Source organism: Nilaparvata lugens, chromosome 9, assembly GCF_014356525.2.
Source record: "Nilaparvata lugens isolate BPH chromosome 9, ASM1435652v1, whole genome shotgun sequence".
NCBI classification, from domain to species: domain Eukaryota; kingdom Metazoa; phylum Arthropoda; class Insecta; order Hemiptera; family Delphacidae; genus Nilaparvata; species Nilaparvata lugens.
In genome coordinates this window covers 6,104,482-6,126,621 of record NC_052512.1, presented here as the reverse complement: position 1 = coordinate 6,126,621, position 22,140 = coordinate 6,104,482, and the positions used below count along the sequence as shown (strand labels likewise).

The window sequence follows — 22,140 nt, the reverse complement described above, 5'->3', positions numbered from 1 at the left end:
TCATTAGGTTGGTTGAATATTCGAATGTATTATTTCATTGATGATAGGTTAACAGATAAAAACATTGATAGTGTAAGATTTACATTTGAAATTATGAAAATGTGTGGCGAATCAGCGATGTTGTACAAACTTTAACTTTTTTACAGAGATTATGATGAACTCGTTAATTGAGGAGAGAATAAAACTATTAAATACTAAAAGCTTTGAATGTGAAAATTAATTGTAATACTTGTAGAGGTTTAAGGAATAAATGTATTAGTTGTAAGTTAGAATAATATATGAAGGCGGTTTAGTCTGATTACACTCTATATTTCCTTCTCAACCTGTAACGTATAGCTTGCAAGATCTAAACGGAGAAGTAATTAGTGGGCGGTTTTATGCAGAAGAAATTAAAAAAACGCAATTAAACGAAACGGAGAGACAAGTGTATTTGATTGAAAAAATATTAAAACGTGATAAAAAAGGACTGTTAGTGAAATGGATTGGGTTTTCAACACCTAGCTATATTAGATGAAAAATAGTTTTGTAATCAATTGTAAATAATCTATTGTAAATATCATGATGTACATTTGTTGAAAATATATTAGAAGTATTATTTGACATTGGTTCTCATTTCGTTCTTCTTTTGAACATCTGTCTGATGATGTGGAGAGTGTTGCTCTGCATTCCAATCTCTGGGAAACGCCTCTCTATACATCATCATGACCTCGGTCATTGTTCTAACTATTCAGTGGCTTATCAGATCATGTTCTGTACGTTTGAGCCAATTACCAATTGTTAACTCATGATTACAAATAAAGAAAAGCCTGCATTTTGTAAAAATGGAGATCTACTACCTCACAATGCACGAATGTTAATTATATCTCCTAGTGCTGGGGGAAAAACAAATCTCTTATTTAATTTAGTATTTGCTGAAAATGGTTTAAAATTTAAGCACATTTACTTATTTACCTATATGGACTTTGACATGATGAAAAACTGGACTGAAATGGAACAATCCAAGTCTCTATCTGGAAAATAACTGAATTTTTTATAAAAATAGAGACTTTTGCGCTACATAGTTGAAATCAATCGAGATTGAATCAAGCCTGAGATTTTCAGTTTCTTTTAGAAGGAAGAAAGCAAGTTCAAGTGAAAAATTCATCTTTGCTTATCTGATATTTATTTTTAGATAATAATTTATCTTTCTCTAGATCTTAGTTTATGGATGATCTAGCCGGGTGTCCAGGGTAAAAAGAGGATAAGGCGAGTGACGCGAGCCTGCTGGCTTGTATATCATAAGATGACAATATGCTTACTACTAATAAGTTCCCTAAAAGCACTTACGTATACGAGGAAAACATAAAATGAATGTCGAGTGTTGATGAAAAATTGTGAGACAACAAAAGAAAGCAGACAATAAAACAATAAGAGGATCTGAAAGGGTTGCGCTCAGTAGAATACTGCGTAAGTAGAAAGTTATGAACTGGCTGTCTGAGAATAGAATCACTGAGCAAAACCTTCTTATGGACTCTACAGTGTCTGCAGAAGAGGGAAACAATAGAAAAATAATATAATAATGATTTCTTGGAGAATGAAATTGTGCAGTATCAGGATAATAGGAATGCATGATAATTCAAGATTCCCAGAAATGAGGGGAGTTTTCTCTGACGAGAAAATCTCAAATAGAATAGCTCACAATTGAAGGATATGATGCTAAGAACAAGATATTAAGCTTGTCTGCGTCTGCTTGAGAGTGATATAAATTTTATACTATCTCGAAAAACACTATGAATAGAAGCACGTTTTTTTCTCAACATTCAAATGAACACAGATTCAATTGTTTTAGGAGAATGAAAAAATTCTTCTAGTCGGTGACTAACTCCTCTTAGATTTTATATTCTTGAATTCAACTTTGATCAAGTTTCAACTGTTTAATTGTTTCCAGTCACCAAGATTATGTAGAGTTATAAGCTTATAATCAGTTAATGATCAAGGTTAATTGAAATAGTTCAATTCAATAACAAAGAGAACCTAATTATCAATTGAAATTTGAAATGCCTCCGAAACTACAGAGCTTTGAGAATGGCACAGGCAGCACAGTTGCGATACTTACTATATAGACACTATATCCACACTACATCTTGCTATAATAGTTGGTTGACAATCAGAGTTGGCCTTTTCAGCGAGTGGGCGAGGTAAAGTGATTTTGTCACTTCAATAACTTCGAATAGACCGCACATTCTGCGTAGCTGTGGTCTAGATTCCATCATAATAGGTGAGCTTCAATCAAACTTTGGTACGAAGATTAGCATGCACGAGCTTAGCAAGCTCGTGGAAATTCACTAATTACTACCTACTTATATATTACGCTCTAAAATACCACGTGCATTCATTCCTCATAGCCTAGAATATTTTTAAATTTCACTAAAATAGACTATTGGTGGATATCTTGTATTACAAAGCCACGCGTCTCTATATCAGAAGTTTCAGTTTTATTGAGTTTCGAACTAATTCATTTTGTTTTATTAACTTCGTTTTTGATAGAGCACGAACAGACTTTCTACTTCTACATTAAAATTTCTTTATTACATTAAAAACTCTTAATGCATTCAGATTCAACTTGCGCTTCAACCTTTGAGAGAGCTATTTGAAGTAGTTGAAAATGGATTTTGTCCGAACTAATTAAAATCATCAATGAGGAGCCAAAGTTAAATTAATACCTTCGCGTATTAGTTCTCAAACTTAGGGGTGAACTGGAAAGTTGAGTCTCCATGACTAATTTCATCCATAAAAATAGCTTTGAATGATTCTTGCTTCTATAGTGAGGTCCACGTTATAATGGCAGTGGAGAGAGATAGGAGAAAAACGTTACCGAACCTCTCTGTCTTGTCAATGCCTTCTAAAGACAGTAGCTGATACAGGTTTATTGATGTAATAGCAACTGTTTATTCTCGTTTAAAATAATCAATAATATTTTATTAAGAAAGAAATTATATTTTTCAATTATTTCATAATTAAGATGAAATATTTTGTTAATTAATTGACCGAACGTAGTGAGGTCTATTTTTTAACTAGGATTTTCTTTTGTCTGTCCGTATGTAACGCGATTACAGTCAAACGCGTTGATAGAATTCCATGATATTTGGCAGGAATATTTCTTTTTCAACTGTGCGTCGATGTACACAAAAGGTTTTTTGAAATTTTGCATTTCAAGGATAATATGAAAAGGAAAGCAGTTCCTCCATACTCTGATATCACTATATTATATATATATTCCTCTTGATAGACAAATCTCCCAAGTGTAAGGGATTGTGATCACAAGTCACTATGATCGAAGAGAGTTTCTCTCTCTCAAATTTGTATTTTAAAATTCTGCTAGTTGCTGTTCCCCGAATATCTCTGTGGTTTTCAAAAAAAAAAAAAAAATATGCATATCACCTGAAATCAAATAATCGCTTTGCTTCTCTCAACAATAGCCACTTGTGCTTTCACCAACTTAATCTGAATCACGACGTTCATTTGACTTGGAAGGGATACATCAAGGGTGTCTTACACTTATCTAAATACCTACTTGCATAATTACTCAAATATAACTATAATCAATAGCTTTCATTTTTAACAATCACCTTCAAGTACTTTCTACATCTTTACATCAGTGCAACTTCATCTAATTTTGCTTCAACTCTGATGCACAATTTTGGTGACATCAATGATATTAATTTATCAAATAATAGTTGTCTCTTGTCAGGAGCCTATAGGCACTTTTATTTATACTTGAAAGTAATGCATTGAACTCGATGTTGAAAAAATGCATCGGTCTCTTGAGAGTTTGATGCATTAATGTAGTTACGATAAATATTTTCTTGAACGAATTTATGTAGCGTTGACACAGGGTTTGAAAACTAGATAGAACCAGCTAAAACTCTGTTGTTAAAAAATCTTGTCATCTACATTATCATTAATGGTTGTTGAGAAGTAAAATCGTAACTCGTTTATTTCTGTTCAAGTAATTTCTGGATTGAGCCTACTCAGTAAAATAAAATACAGAACATGTCATAACAGGGAATGCTGTAGGAATCTTCAATCTACAGCAATTGTATTTATTATCGTAGTTATCTCAATCATAGAAAAGCCAGCAGTATTAAAGATTGGTGACAGTGGAATAATTATAATTGATATTGCAGGAATGTGAAGAGTTGTAGCGAAATCTCATTGCTAGGTGTGTGAACCGGCAACATTGGATTTTCAGTGATAAGAGATGGTTCAAAATAGCTTATTTCGTTGTTGATAATAGCAAAAAAGGAATTTAGAAATATGGTGATTTGAGAATAGGAGATAACGCATGGGGCTATTTGGCAATCTCAAACTGCTACTTGTGAGAAGCGATGTACTAAGGCATAGCTGCTGAGGTGGATTCACTTAAACTGGCAGTAGCGTATGACCGATCAAAGGAGAGACCGACATGATCCTTTACTCGGCATTCGTAATGTAGAGATCGCTGCGTGGAGAGAAGCATATGCTCGTATACGAATGACGGATTAAAAAGGAACTTTGGATTTCTCTTTCGTAATAGAGGAAAAAGCAGTAGCGAGAATAGAAGATAACGCATGGGGCCATCTGTTTTTTTTTTGACTGCTAGTAGTAGCGAACGGTCGATCATAGTGGAGAACAATTCTCTATTCTCTCTTTACTCCTCATTCGTAAAATGCTGTGCTCCGCTACGCGGAAAGAGCCATTTTACGGATGACGAAGTAAAGGAAAGCAAACTCAACACACATGGCTTTTGCAGCAACGCGTGAGGAGGCTCGAATTGGGTGCATACCAGTCTGCTACTTGTCTAAAACACATAGGAGCGCATTACCATTTCTCTCTCTCTATAACCTTGGCACGAGCGATGGATTTCACTACGTAACATCACATTAGATAAGGAAAGTATATCACGCATCAAATTGCAGCAACAGAAGGTGTCATTTGCTTTGAAACGTTCGAACTGATAAAATGAGTGCTTATTTCGATTGCGAAATATGATAGATTTGATGTTGAAATTGAAGTGAACATAATATTTGAACGATTTGTGTCAAAATCAGGAAATTGAAGAAGTTTTGGCCAATAGCCTGTTTTTTCTTTTCCAACTATTGTATTGTTCGCTCTATCTAATAAATAAATAAAGCTAATGAGAGAATGCTTTATTCGTGTAGATTACAATATATACTGGTTTTTTACACTTATATACAATTATAAATGAATTTACATAATATAGACTGAGAAAATATTTTTTGAAGTGCATATGATATGAAAAAAGCAGTTGTCAATAGTTGTAGCTAATATTGTTATGCATTAACATGAATTTGGAAAGAATATTTGAAAAGATCCTTGCAACTAACTCTAGAACGAGAAACTTAAAGAGTAATAGGGTTTTAGCACATCTACAAAAGAGTTTCTTATCTATACTAGACTGGGATTGATTCACTTTAATCTGTCAGTATAAGTTGAATTGGATTCTTAGAGATTCATGATGCTGAAGTAAGATCTGACTGAGAGAATAATTTGAGCATATCTTCCAAGGTTGACTCTCACTACACTTGCATATGATGGATTCACTTTAATCTGTCAGTAGAAATATGGATTCACTTTGCATTTAAAGATTTTAGGGTTGCATTTAAAGTAATATCCTTGCATTTAAAGATCCTTGCAACTAACTCTAGAACGAGAAACTTAAAGAGTAATAGGGTTTTAGCACATCTACAAAAGAGTTTCTTATCTATACTAGACTGGGATTGATTCACTTTAATCTGTCAGTATAAGTTGAATTGGGTTCTTAGAGATTCATGATGCTGAAGTAAGATCTGACTGAGAGAATAATTTGAGCATATCTTCCAAGGTTGACTCTCACTGTCAGTATTTAGCACATCTACAAAAGAGTTTCTTATCTATACTAGACTGGGATTGATTCACTTTAATCTGTCAGTATAAGTTGAATTGGGTTCTTAGAGCTTCATGATGCTGAAGTAAGATCTGACTGAGAGAATAATTTGAGCATATCTTCCAAGGTTGACTCTCACTGTCAGTATAGCATTAGATGGAGTCACTTTAATTTGACAGTATAAATATGGATTCACTTTAATTTGACAGTAGAAAGATGGATTCACTTTAATTTGACAGTAGGGAATTTTTCCTCCAAAAAGGGAAATTTTTTTTTCCCTCCCCCTTGTCCTCACTGTGAGAGGGAGAGGGCGAAGGAGAGGGAGAGGGAGAAGGAGAGGGAGAGGGAGAGGGAGAAGGAGAGGGAGAGGGAGAGGGAGAAGGAGAGGGAGAGGGAGAGGGAGAGTGAGAGGGGGAGGAGAGGGGGCGCAGAGGGGGAGGGGGAGGGGGAGGGGGATTTGCGCAAAAATTTTTCCTTATTTCTCGGGGATTGTGCAAAAAACCCATCTGAAGTATCTATATTAGGCTACTAGAATAAGTCCCAATTGAATTATCAGTGAAGTGACAAGAGAAACAAATCACTGTGAAGAAGTTAAATAGTTAACTTATGGATTACCTATTCCTAGATGGAGATAGTATATATATTTTTTTTTTTTGGTTTTATAAAACTATATTATTGTATTTTATTTCAAACATCAAGAAGATTATTTTTTTTTTTACTGATTTTTGTAACTAATTTTATATTATAATTATTTTTAGAACTTGAGAGAAATTATGACTTTTCAGTAGGCTACGTATAATGAATATAATAATCATAATCTTGATTGATTATTCACCGAATTCTTACAACCTATCATAATTATATGGTGACAGTATAAGCTTATTTTTGAACTATGTCAATATGAAATTGGGAATATTCCCAACAGTGTTTTTCCTTTCGCCTAGTGAAATATTCGGTAGTAGATAAAGCAATATACAGAAATAGGATTTATACAGAAATAGAATTCCTGGTTTTCATTTTCAATTGAGGTGGTTCAACTTGCTTATCTTATCGAGTCCATTTCTAAGACAGGGGCGATAGTTCATCAAGAGGCGACTATCTGAATGCTTTTCCTTGATCCGTTGTGTTGCCTCTTATCTCTAGATAAAGAGTCCATCGGCATTTTTAATTATTTAAGCGTATAATTTCTCATTTCAAAATTCTACCTAACTTAGAATAAAGATAACTTTATTATTAATCGAATTAGATACAATTGAGGCATTGTAAAATTTGCAATTTGTGAACAGAATATATTTTACTTTTTATTATTTATTTTTTATTCAGAACTGTCACTACTTTACAAAAGTTCTATGCTCCTCGTTCGTATGTTTGACTGTTCAATTTTAGGAAACTGTTTTAGCTTGTTACTCTTAAAAAAGCATAGATTCAAGTATATGTTTCTGAGTTGTTTTTCACGAAAAAAGTTTAAAACTTTTAAAGATGAAACGTCATAAATTCAATTCTATTTGATATATCTTACTCTTCAATTATTTTTTTTCCTACAGTTACCTTGAAAAGTGACAATTCCTGCACTGATTACAGAACCCAAAGAATCACTTTTCCGCTCTAGTGCGGGAAAAATTTTTTCCACACTCCAGATTTGCAACATGGCAACAAAAAATAGTTGTTGGGTTATATGGAGGATTGGTGCACGAAAACAAAAATTAATTTGGTAACAATGACTGTGGTTAGATTTAGATAAGAATCATTTCAATGGCTACCCTACATTTATGATAAAATCCCAATCTAGAAATCCAAAACAATAATAATGTTTATCTAAATCATAATTAAATAATAACTTCTCATCATTTGATAATAAATCATGTTTATTTTCTATTGACAGTAATAATTATTTCAACTCCAAGCAATGAGAAATGTAGCAAACACACATTTTGAAATTCGAATTTTCAGGTTAAATAATTACCATTCGAAATCCATGTCAATAAAATTAATAAAATAACATTAAAATATACTACAATAAAATATTTTCTGTTGTCTATGTTATTTTATAAATATTTTTTAGTTTACTTATAGTATTCTTCGGTAATTCTTGTTAATCATAATATTCTAAATATCTGAATACTGTTTTTAGCTGGATGAAATGAAGTTAGGTACGATTCTTCCTGCTAGGTCGCACACTTGTCAGTTCAGCCATTTTGCAGTCATCACAACCAGCTGTTGGTGTGAATTTTAAATGGGAATTTTTTGTTTTATCTGTATTTTTTCAGATTCTTGAATGAATAAAAATGAGAACTTTGGCTGAGAATTTTCAACTTCAATTGGATTATTAATTTTTAAATGAATTAAGGTTGTCATTGATAACAGCATCACACACACAAACATTTGATGGATTTCAGCCATCATTTTATCCATAATTATCCACTTTTCATATTCATTGGTAACTGTAGGAAAAATTTAATGTGAAATACGTACGCAAAGTTCCTCTGCTGCACTCAAGAAGTCATTCCGCCCTCGCCTATGGCTCTGGCGTAAACATTTCTTTCTTGACCAGTTGGGTGGGTGGCCTGTGCGCAGTCGACGGAGGTTCAGTAGGATGATTGATGACGATCATTTATCATGTTTTAACCACATATGTTTAGAGCTTGAATCAACATAATACTAACAGAATGCTGGTTGCGAGAAGGTGAGGAGGGAATACCTTTAGAGGGATTTGACTATGTAATTACTGACAGACGATGAAACAGAGCCGACGGTGTTATAGTTTACTACAATAAAAGATTATCAGTGAGTGCTGTAGAAACTTCTATTGCTGATGTGTATGCCTTAAAATTGGAATTTTCTTTCAAAAATCAAAATTATTGTCTTTTGGCTTTCTACTGGACTTTTGACTGCGATATTCAATTATTTTTAGACTCAATAGACGACTATATTAACCAATTCAATAGAGCCACGACAATTATTTGAAGTGGTGACTTCATATTTGACTTATTAGGAAATACTTTGAACACTGACACTTACTTAAACCCATTGATAGGAGCAGGACTTTTTCAGTGCATCGACAAACCAACAAGAGTAACTGATAGCACAAAATCTTGTATAGATCATTTTTTTTATACAGTATAATGATATGGTAAATGTGCGATCAGCTGTTTTGCAATCGCACTTGACAGATCACTACAGCATAGGACTCACTATTGATTTTGACAATTTCACACAGACTGACATGACTGACACTATCACACACCACTACATTGATCGTGCTCTCTTAGCCGCCAACCTGAGTCGAATCAACTACAATAGCATCACACAAGCACAAGACGTCAACCAATGTTCCGCTGATTTTTCCAATTTATTTTCTGAGGCAATCTCCAGTTCTGAAAAATCATTAAGAATATTTCTACTAGATATAAGAAGCTCAAACCTTGAATCACTTGAGATCTAATTGTGTTGATTCGTGAAAGAGACAAGATGAGCAAAAAAGTAAAAAACCAACCATTTAACTCAGAGCTGAAACGAAGTTTTTGTATCTTCAGACAACCAGTTACAAATAAACTCAAGAATTCAAAACGGATGTACTATCATAATAAATTGAACCAGTGCCAAAATGATCCTAAATTGTTTTGGAAGCTGATAAACGAGTTAGGAGGAAGAAATGTGAGATAAGGATAGCTTTCCATTGAATAAATTTCTGTCCAATTCACCACATACACCTATTACTGTCTGCAGAGATGTAACAAATGATTTCAACATTTTTTTTGCTGCAGTAGGAGAGAATCTAGCTCGTTCGATCGATTCATGTGGTGCTCTGATAGTGAATGATACTGACTATGTTATAGACACAGAATTTTCGTTTCATCCTGTTTCTGAGTGGGACGTGTTAAGGTGTGTGACCGCACTAAGAGGTGGTTTGGCGCCTGGTTATGACCGGATCTCGGCCTGCCTCCTTGAAGATAATATCCATATAATCCTTAAACTTCTCCTTCATATAATAAATCTGAGTTTGACAAACGGAGTTTTTCCTGATATTTATAAGATTGCCAAAGTTTTTCCACTTTATAAAACAGGCTGTTTTTCAGATAAAGATAATTACAGACCGATTTCTCCACTGATATTTTTCACCAAAATTCTAGAAAAAATTGCCAAGGAGTAACTTGTTGCTTACTTAACATTGAATAACATTATGACAGACCGGCAATATGGCTTTAGGAGTGACAGATGTGTTTCTGATGTGATGTTTGATTTGAACAAAGCTTTGCATAGTGCTGTGTCAGGTGATATGAAGGCTTCAATGATATTTCTCGATCTCAAAAAAGCCTTCAATAGTGTTGACAGAGATAAGTTGACTGATAAATTGAGAGCAATGGGAATTGTGGGTAAGGCAATTGACTGGTTTTCCAGCTACCTTACAAACAGACAGCAATATGTATCTATATGTGGGGCAGAGGGAGAGAAGTTACCAACCAATTTTGGGGTTGTTCAGGGAAGTACCCTTGGCCCAATACTTTTTTCAATTTATATTAATAATATTTCTCGGTTAACTTTGAATGGCGAAATTTTCCTTTTCGCTGATGATACTTAAATACTTGTTCAGGGAAGCACTTGGCTTGAAACCAAAAACAGAGCTTCATCTGATCCACTTATTGTTAAAAAATGGCTTGACCAAAATATATTATCACTAAATATATCTAAAACCAAGTTCATGCCAATTGCATCAACCCATACAACTGATTACAACCTAGAGGATCTTAAAATTCATAATTGTAATGACTTTTTAAATAATTCGTGCAGATGTCAAAGTATTGAACAAGTTTTCTCATATAAGTATCTGGGCGTCATTTTTGATTCCAGACTTAAGTGGATACAACATATTGACTTCCAATTGAAAACCTTATGTAAATATATATTTAAAATTCAGACAGCTTGGAGAAATTCTCAATTCTAACGAACTTAAAGTAGCTCATTTTGCCTTTGTACAGTCTTGCCTCTCATATGGCATCTTAGCATGGGGAGCAGCCCACCGCACCCACCTAAGAAGAATAGAAGTTATTCAAAAAGCAATCCTCAAAGCTGGCTTTTGTAGATGTCAAAGATATCCCTCATCTTTACTATTTCAGAAAATTAGAGTTTTAACTATGAAAAAATTATACATAAATGATTCACTCATTCATGTTTATAAACATTCTGATTCAATTTTCCTGCCATCTTTACATTTTCATAACACGAGATATGCAGCCACAGTTGGGATCAGAACTATCTAGCTAATGAGATCCTTCTCAACAACAAATTGTTTCTTCTTATCCCAAGTAATATATTGTAATCTCAAGAGATTATTTCCACAAAATAACATTTTTTCAGCTGCAAGTCTTGCAATTTTCAAAAAAAGATTGAAATATTGGTTGTTTGAAATAAGTGATGAGGAGGCTGTGGCTCTGGTCTTGGCAGGCGGCAGACTCACCTGACTATTAACATGACTTCTACTGACTCTATATCAATACCGACTGACTTTACCATACAGACTGGCTATATACGTTACAGATGGACATAACAATATAGAATGACTTTCTACAATACGAAACTATGACAATCATTTGAATGAAATTACCCTCATCTATTAAATTCATTTAGGCTCTCCTTCTTCTTCCCCTTCATAAGATTCACTCTACTTAAAATACCAACTCGAGTCTACGCACAGGCCACAGTGCCCATGTAGGCTCATTCCATAATGTATAATATGAAACCCTAATCTAAGTACTTGATAATTTGTATTTTATATTTCATATTATTTATCATTTTTGTACTTGCTGTATTGTGGAATAAAGAACATTATTGATTGATTGAGTGATTGAATTCCAGATGTACAGCTTGACCACTATTGATGTTGCCAACAAGCTCTATTTACAAAGAATCCAACCTCAAATACAATATTATTATTTTTATTAAATAATTGAAAAATGACTTCCATCTCGAATTGTTGCGAATAATCTTAGCCTTTATAGTCGTTATTATCTTATCTTTATTGTCGACTGATAATACAACTGATGATAAAAGCTTCTTGTTTCCTTGAATGAGACCTAATAATCCATTTCAATAAATGGATTTTATTTGTGCCAAAATGCACCGTTATGAATGTCAGTGGAGAAAGATAGCAGAACAATGTAACCGAACATCTTTCTTGTCAATGCCTTCTATAGACAGTAGCTGATACAGGTTTGTTGATGTATTATCAACTGATCATTCCCTTTGAAATAAGCGATCATATTTTATCAAGCAATACATCATATTTTTCAATAATTTCATAATGAATTTTCATAATTGAGGTGGTATACGGAAAAATGGCACATAGATCTATATACCCTTTTCCCGGAGATTACTCTATTAGATCGGCCATCTTCATCTACATATAACCTGAACATCTCAAAAAAATCTTGAAAACTGATGTGCATACAACTGTTTATGAACAGCTGTGTCAAGGAGGGATTTGGTGGTCAGTGAGACTATTTCTTCCTATGTTTATGCCCAAACCTTCATCAAAGTCAAATAAGTTCACTATTATGAACTATTTTATTATAAAGATGAAACAAAATGCTTCTTTGCTACTCTGAAAACTTCAATACTGTGAATTTCAAACCTTTAAAATTCTTGGATGGTCCTGCTCCTAACATTCAACCACAATTGATGCCCTACTCTTATTTCAATAAAATGATCGAAAACTTTTTCATATGTATATAACTTTCTGATTTAGGAGGAATATAGCATTTAGTATTGACTAACATGTGTTTTCTAGTTTATCAAACTTGTACAGAATAAAATAATTATTTGTCTTTGGGAGAAGATCACATACAACCAATTCTTCAAACATATTTATTCAAATAAATTAAAAATTCAATCATGTATCATTCTTAATAAACATGAGATCAATATAAATTGAGTTCTGATTTGGTACTAACAGGATGTTTAATTCAATCATAAAATGCATTGATCTATCCAAACTGAAAACTTAAATGTGATTTTCTCAAAACACAATTTTGCTCTATGTGCCCTTCTACCGTATACCGCCTCAATCAAGATGAAATGTTTTATTGATTAATCATCAATATCAATTAATCTGGCAACAGAGCAAAGTGAGAAAGAGATAGCGCTATCCGCGTGTGTGTGTGTGTGTGTGTGTGTGTGTGCGTGTGTGATAGTGTTGAAGGAGTGAGGGACCTGTCAGTGGAGTGGGAGATAGAGTTGTTGTGATGATGGAGTGCGGAAGGGGAGTGAGCGAGACTGGAATAGGTTTCTGCACGCTATCTACAATCTGGCACAGGAACTACTCGATTACGTGTGAACAGAAAGTCCTATTCCACTGGCCTTCTGTTGTATTCTGTAGTTATGTGTAGATGATTTCTACAGGTATTGCAGGTTCAAAAATATTTTTCAAAACTATACCAAGATTGTTATGAACGGTATATCTTACATGCTATTAGTATAAGTATTGAGAATAAGAAACACATGGAAAACATCAACTTATCTATCAGAGCTATCAAACTCAATATTGTGAAACAGATGATTGAAACGCTCTGTAACTGATCCTTATTGTTTCCATATCGTGAATTGATTAAATAGTTTTCAAAGTCAATCCCAAGTATTCACAGTTTAATTGAAGATAAATGTATTATATTATAATAATTATCCTCTTGTTCACTATTCCACTTTTTCGCTATAAATATAATATAACCTATAAGAAGCTAGGAGCTAGCAACTAGAATATTGAGAGGCTATAAGCCTTTCTTTATCTCATACAGCACCATACTGCGCAAACGCAAGTAGCAGGGTTCTCCCCGTTCCATTCATTTAGTTCTTTGGGTGTGACGTTCTTTGCTACAGTGAGGTCCACGTTATAATGGCAGTGAAGGATAGGAGAACAACGTAGCCTATCCTCAGTCTTCTCAATGCCATCTATAGACAGGAGCTGATACAAATTCTCGTACAATGAACATCTTTCTCGTTTAAAATGATTAATATTTTATTAAACAATGAATTATATTTTTCAATTATTTCATAATGAATTTTCATAATTGAGATTTAATATTTTGTTAATTAATTAATAATTGTACATTATTGAGAAACAATCTGGCAACAGAGCCGAGCGTGAGAGGGATAGCGCTATCCGATTTGTTAAATAATAGACAAGGATAGCAATACCATTGCTAATCAAACACTGCCATTATAAACGTGAACCTCACTATCTATCTATTCTATAATCGTGAACCTCACATCTATAGATTCTTCTTTTTTCAATTGTGAGGCTCAACTCACACTACCTTGGCTCAAATCGTACGACTCCAGTCGATAATACCCCAGTCACTTGACCTTATGACTTTTTTGCTCATTGTCACTTTTTCAGTTCCATTCTCCTCCATGTTCTAACCTTACTTTTTTAAAATATACGATCTATTTCGTCATTACTTGACATGTAATAAATGTCATGATAATTATTATCAATTCTATATAGTCTTATCTGATTCGTATTACTGTATTATCTAAAATTATAAAACATCACTCTCATTAGAAATTGCATGGTACTATGCAACTCAAGTCAAGGCTCGACCAACATGTCAAGTCAACGCTTGACTCAGTCTCACAGTCGTGAGGTCGCGGAGACTAGAGTCGACTGGTCTGAGCGTCACCATTTGAAAACACATGCTGCGTCGAGAAGAGATTAGAGTCGCAGCCTCTTTTCGACTTGAGTCGCGTTAGGCTGAACTCACACTTACGCGACTCAGGTCGAGAAGAGACTCGACTCTAGTCGAGAGTATGCGTTTCCAAATTGTGACACTCACACCAGTCAATTCTAGTCTCTGCGATGTCACCATTTGGAAAGGATTAGGTTTTCGAAAATGTTTTATAACTTTGGTGTAAACTCACTCAGCTTAATATCAGTTTGTGATAACTTTACTGTTTCCAATGTTCTTGTCTAATTAAATTACAAACTCAATTCCTTACTGTCTACACTCTATGTTAGTAGTCACTGTCTGAAATAATATTTTCAAATTCATTTATGTTTTTTGTGGCAACAATAAAATTCATCATTCATCATTAATGAATATTTAATCAATGAATAAATCATGGAGAAAACACAACAGAATAATAATAATGTCAACTCAATATATTTGAGACTGATACAATCAATAAACAACGATAACTAGGTACTTCAAAGAATGAATGAATGGAGATAATGCAAACAAAATTATTATATTCTAACTCAATATTTCTAAGACTGCTACAATCATTAAACACCTATATCTAGGAATTTCAAAAAATAAATCAATGAAGAAAAAGCATTAAAACACGGTTATTATATTTTTACTCAATATATTTATGACTACTTCAAACAATAAAATGAACAACTATAACTACTTCAACAAATTTATCGTGAAGAAAACTCAACAAAATAATATTTTCTCTCAATATATTTTAGACTGCTAGAAATCAATTAACAACTATAACTATCCTTAAAAGAAATGAATCAATGCAGAAAATTAAATAGAATATTATATTTTCTCACAATATATTTTTGACCGCTGCAATCAAAAAATCACTATCACTACCTCAATATAAATTAATCATGAAGAAACCCCAACAAAATAATAACATTTTTCCACTTTTTTTTTGACTGCTAGAAATTAATAAACAACTATAACGATCCTTGAAAGAAATGAATCAATGGAAAAAATTAAATAAAATAATTATATTTCCACTCAATATACACCGTGATTCAAAAAGAATACCTCAACTTTGAAAATTGATAACTCTGCAAAGAATAAACGGAGAGTGTAGCACCATCTTTCATCGATTTGAGGAACCTCTGAAGATTTTTTAGTTCCTTATTTAGTCCCATTGGCACGCATCTGTCTATGCCTATTTCAATGAAAACTATCCGAGGCAATGGATTGGCCGCCAAGCAACTCGAGACAGAGCACTTCATCACTGGCCTTCAAGAAGCCCTGAGCTCACCCCCTCCGATTTTTTTCTGTTAAAGATGAAGTTCATCGATCTCTTCTACCAGCTTACATTGAAGGGCTCAAACAAGAAGTAACAGCAGCTATACAAACTGTTACGCCCGATATGCTACTGAGGTTGTGCAACGAGTTCGAGTATCGTATTGATATTAATCGAGTGTCTGGAGTGTCTGGAGTGTCTTCTTGCTCAAACAAGAAGTAACAGCAGCTATACAAACTGTTACGCCCGATATGCTACTGAGGTTGTGCAACGAGTTCGAGTATCGTATTGATATTAATCGAGTGTCTGGAGGGGGTCACATTGAACATTTGTGAACTTGTTTTCTAGTGGAGAAAAACTTATTTTAATACGCTCCATTTTGATTCAAACCCCAAGTTTCTATTATGTTTCCTTGATTAAACAAAGATTTTCAAAGTTTTGGTATTCTTTTTGAATCACGGTGTATTTATGACTACTCCAATCAATAAACAGCAGTGAGGTGCACGTTATTATGACAGTGTTTGATTAGCAATTGTACTGCTATCCTTGTCTATCACTCAAAAAAGCGGATATCGCTATCTCTTTCTCGCTTTGCTCTGTTGCCAGATCATTTTTTAACAATGTTAATTAACAAAATATTCTATCTTTATTATAAAAATGAATCAAAAAGTCATTGAAAAATATAAGTTATTGCTTGATAGAATATAATTGGTTATTTTAAACGAGAATGAACAGTTAATATCATATCAATAAACCGGTATCAGTTACCCTCCATAGAAGGCATTGACAAGATAGAGGATCGGCAACGTTGTTCTATCGTTTTCCAGTGGCATTATAACATGGACATCACTATAGACTACTATACAACTACCAACATCTTCAACATATGTTTTTTATTTTTTATTTTATGACCACATAGGATCACTATAGTCTGTGGATAGTTCTCTTTCTTTGTTTATTCGCTTCAATTCTCTCCCTTCCTTCCCAGTACCTTTTCATTCTGTCAGATCTTTCTTTTCTCAATTCATCTGAACAAACCTGTTGCCTTCTCCTAATTGTTTTCATGGATAAGATCCTCTTTCTGTCAGTGATGGTTTCCCTATAGATTTTTGTGCGATTTTTGTCATCGTCAATAGTTAAATTTAGTTCTGATAAAACATATTGATGTAGGCTAGCCCTACAAGGACACTTAAGATGTGAACACAGTTGCCAAGGTGATTGTTCTGGAAACAAACTGTTTATGAAAAGATAACAAGTTAGAGTTTTATGAGATACTTTCAAAGATGAAACGTTCACGTTCAATTTCTGTCTAAAAATATATACATGCTAAACATTTCGAAATTATAGAAATTAAAACACCAAACTATATTTCAATAGAACACTAAGTGTTAATTGTCACTTCATATTGAATTAATCAAGCTATTTTATAAAATTGATGTGATATTAACTGTTCATTCTCGTTTAAAATAACCAATTATATTCTATCAAGCAATAACTTATATTTTTCAATGACTTTTTGATTCATTTTCATAATAAAGATTGAATATTTTGTCAATTAACATTGTTAAAAAACGATCTGGCAACAGAGCAAAGCGAGAAAGAGATAGCGATATCCGCTTTGTTGAGTGATAGACAAGGATAGCAATACAATTGCTAATCAAACACTGTCATTATAACGTGCACCTCACTGCTGTTTATTGATTGTAGTAGTCTCAAATACACCGTGATTCAAAAAGAATACTAAAACTTTGAAAATCTTTATTTTATCAAGGAAACATAATAGAAACTTGGGGTTCAAATCAAAATGAAGAATATTGAAATAAGTTTTTCTCCACTAGAAAACAAGTTCACAAAAATGTTCAATGTGACCCCCTCCAGACACTAGATTAATATCAATACAATACTCGAACTCGTTGCACACCGTCAGTAGCATATCGGGCGTAAGAGTTTGTATAGCTGCTGTTATTTCTTGTTTGAGCTCCTCAATGTTAGCTGATAGAGGAGGTCGATGAACTTTATCTTTAACGTACCCCCACAGAAAAAAATCGGAGGGGGTGAGCTCAGGGCTTCTTGGAGGCCAGTGATGAAGTGCTCTGTCTCGAGTTGCTTGGCGGCCAATCCATTGCCTCGGATAGTTTTCATTGAAATAGGCATAGACAGATGCGTGCCAATGGGACTAAATAAGGAACTAAAAAATCTTCACAGGTTCCTCAAATCGATGACAGATAGTGCTACACTCTCCGTTTATTCTTTGCAGAGTTATCAATTTTTAAAGTTGAGGTATTCTTTCTGAATCACGATGTATATTGAGTGGATATTGATAAGTTAAGTTAAGTTTCTGATAATGATTATTAATTTCCAGTAGTGGCAGCAGCTGTCTTCAATCTTCCTAGATTCTCCCTTACAAATTGCCACAATTTAAAGTAGCTGTTACTAGCCATCTCCCCGATCTTCTTCATTCGCTCGAATATAACCACTTGAAATCTGCAAAAGTTTGATGCTACAGTAAAGCTCATTCTACAGAGTAGTGTTTAAAAACTCCCCACCAATTACTTTTGGGCATTGTTCCTGGGTACTAGTAGGCAGGAATAGCATGAGCTGTGAGATGCGCGAGAGGAGTGATAATGGAGTGAGAGTGGGGAGGCCGTTCGAAACTAAGAGAGGGGAGGTGGCTGGAGCTTGTTGTTGAGACGGAAAAGCTCACTGTCGCCTTTCCTACTGCTTATGCTATTAGGCCTATGCAAACCGGAGCGATGTGCACCGTACGGAGGTCAAGTTGAGACTGAGTCAAATGCTTCCCCCACCACTAAAATTCTCTCTCGGGCTACGGCGCATCTTGAACTTAGAGCTCATGCTATTCCTGACGGGCTGTAACAATCATATTTAGATATAGAATTATACTAGCCGTCAGGCTCGCTTTGCTCACCATATCCGTCTAGCAAGGGGGCTCCGCCCCCTGGACCCTCGACTGGATCATCCAAAAATGAGATCAGCGGGCTCGCTTCGCTCGCCAAAAGAGCTGGTAAAAACACCTGTTACTATATCGGCGTATCTTTGGCGAACAAAATTCTTCCATCTCAGCTAAACCTATGTACTGATTTTTTAGAAATATATTTCCATCAATTATTAAAAAAGGTGAGAAAACGCAGAAAAGCTGAGAAAAACATTGGAAAAACGCTGATCTTGGGCGTATCTTTGATGAAATATTAAAGTCACCTCATCACAAAATTTTTAGACCCAAGCTAAACCTTTGTACCAAATTTGAACTTTCTCTGTCCATCAATAAAAGAACTGAGAAAAAGCGAAAAACCGCTAATTTTGGGCGTATCTTTGGCGTTATTTCAAATTCATTCCAACACAACATTATTACACCCAAGCTTAGCTTCTGTACTAAATTTGAATATTTTATGTTCATTTGTTCTCGATAAATCTGAGGAAAAGCAAAAAAACGCTGGAAAAACGCTAATTTTGGGCGTATCTTTGACGTTATTGCAAATTCCTTCCAACACAACATTATTACGCCCTAGCTTAGTTTCTGTACTAAATTTGAACATTTTCTGTTCATTTCTTCTCGATAAAGCTGAGAAAGCGCTTAAAAACGCTGGAAAGATGCAGATTTTGGGCGTATCATTGGAAATTTTTCCAAATCCGTTCTTAGTGCGCCTCTAAAGGGCCAACTGAACATACCTACCAAATTTGAACGTTTTTGGTCCGGTCGATTTTTAGTTCTGCGAGTGAGTGAGTGAGTGAGTGCCATCTCGCTTATATATATATATATATATATATATAGATTGATATTATCTAAATATATATTATAAAAATCATATTTGAATTGTCCGAAAGTCTTCAGTTACTTACACAGCGGCCAATTTGCTTTTTCACTTACGTTTTTCTAAATACTGGTTGAACAAACGAAAATTGAAACTTTGCTTAATCGTTTATAACAACCAGACAAAGCTACAAAAAAGTAATGATAATTTTCAAATTCATATAACAAAATGGCGGCCATTTAAAAGTTTGTTTCTCAAATAACTCAGAAAATGTTGGTTTAACAAAAAATTACAAGAATGACCTTTTTAGTAAATTTGATTGCCTATCGATTGGTACCTGGTGTTTTCAAATCGGACCAATATTAACTGAGATATGGCAGCTTTAGTGATAGAACACCCCTGAGGGTTAGTTGCAGTGCATGCCAAGGCATGTGGCTAAACTCTTCCACAACGAAGCAACAGTCTCCGTCTGCTCAGCATGTAATTTGTAAGCTTCGCAGACTACAGCCGCATGTCTTAGCACACTGCAACCAACACCCAGTGGTCACCTATCACTTAAGCTGCCATATCTCAGTTAATATTGGTCCAATCTTGAAAAATTAGGTACTGATCGATAATAATTAAATTTACTAGAAAAGTATATTATTTTATTTTTTTTTGTGAAACCAAAAGTTTTTGTGTTATTTGAGAAACAAAATTTTAAATGGCCGCTTTTTCGTATGTTCAACCATTATTTAGAAAAAAAATAAGTGAAAAAAAGCAAAATGGCCGCTGTGTGAGTAACTGAAGACTTCCAGACAATTCAAATATGATATTTAGATATGTTTTTTATCCAGGAACAATGCCATAGAGTATTGGTTGAGGGTTCGTAAACACCCTGTATATATGGATCTCGAAGGCCATGGAATCATGGAAGATTTTAGATGGATCATAGATCATATAAATGACGCTTATTCGTATCAAAATAGTTCTATTCTATGACAATAGGCGATGCGAGACTAACAACAATTGCTTATGATGTAAATGATGAATAAGAGAAACGAAACACATGGAAATAAATTGGAAGTTTCATTCGTTCAAATGCTAATATTAATGAATAATTATTATTAAACGAAATTCCAATTGAATGCGCAAATCACCCCGAGGACTTCTGTTACTGCAAATATTGACAACAGGGTAAACAGCTAGATGGAAATTGGATGAGCACTACTAAACAAAAATTATTTGTCAGCCCGGGAATCGAACCCAGTACCTCCTCATTGCCGGTCAGGAATGCTTACCCTTACATGTAAGGTGAAATATTGAGGTTCAATTCCCGGGCTGACAAATAATTTTTGTATAGTAGCGCTAATAGAATTTCCATATCGCTGTTTACCCTGTTCTCAATATTTGCACATACACACACACACACCCACACACACACACAACACACACCACACACACACACACCACACACACACACCACACACACACACACACACACCACCACACACACACACACACACCACACACACACACAACACACACACACACACACACACACACACACACACCACACACACACACACACCACACACACACACACACCACACACACACACACACAACACACACACACACACACACACACACACACACACACCACACACACACACACACCACACACACACACACCACACACACACACACACACACACACACCACACACACACACACCACCACACACACACCACACACACACACACACACAACACACACCACACACACCACACACACACACACACACCACACACACACACACACACACCACACCACACACACACACACACACACACACACACACCACACACACACACACACACACACACACACACACACACACACATATAGACCAATACCCAAAAAACCACTTTTTTGGACTCAGGGGACCTTGAAACCTATAGAAATTTTGAAATTGGGGTACCTTAATTTTTTTCGGTAGGCTATGCAATACTTTCCTTACATATGGCAATAGGGCAAAAAAAGTAAAAATAATATTGATTTAATCTGCATATACACCTAAGTTATTAACAAAATGTTTATTTTTCCGTCCTTATAGATTCTATTAGATACGCAGCTATTTGATGATACATCAACTTTGCAGTAGGCCTTAATGCGCCACATGAAATACCAAACAGATCAGTTGTTACCATAGAGAGGTTCACGTTATAAAATAAATTTGAGTTTTCAAATTCGAATTTGAAAAATACTCACCTTGGAGCTTCGATTTCTGTCTTTTTCATTTCCTCTTTCCTTTTTTCCAAGTCTTTCATCGTGAGAAGCTTCAACTCTCCAGCTGGAAACGACACACAAGATAAATGATCAATAATAACAATATAAAACTTGTAGTACCCTTTTTTTAAAACATTTCAAAAACTTTAATACATTTTAACGACTAGTTTCGACTTACTCTTGTGATTTTCAAGTTAAAATGAACTAGTAG

At 34.5% G+C, this 22,140-nt stretch overlaps 1 protein-coding gene across 1 annotated transcript in view; it reads right to left on the bottom strand.

Annotated features, from left to right (window-relative positions):
* Window positions 1-17,630: 17,630 nt before the first annotated feature.
* The window catches only part of LOC111054816, a 198,198-nt gene continuing 193,688 nt past the window's right edge, over window positions 17,631-22,140 (bottom strand). The window contains exons 26-27 of the mRNA XM_039435763.1: window positions 21,912-21,993; window positions 17,631-18,373 (exon numbers count right to left, since the gene is read on the bottom strand). Of these exons, the coding sequence (XP_039291697.1) occupies window positions 18,241-18,373; window positions 21,912-21,993 (215 nt within the window). The 3' untranslated portion in view covers window positions 17,631-18,240. The remainder of the gene's footprint in view (window positions 18,374-21,911; window positions 21,994-22,140) is intronic.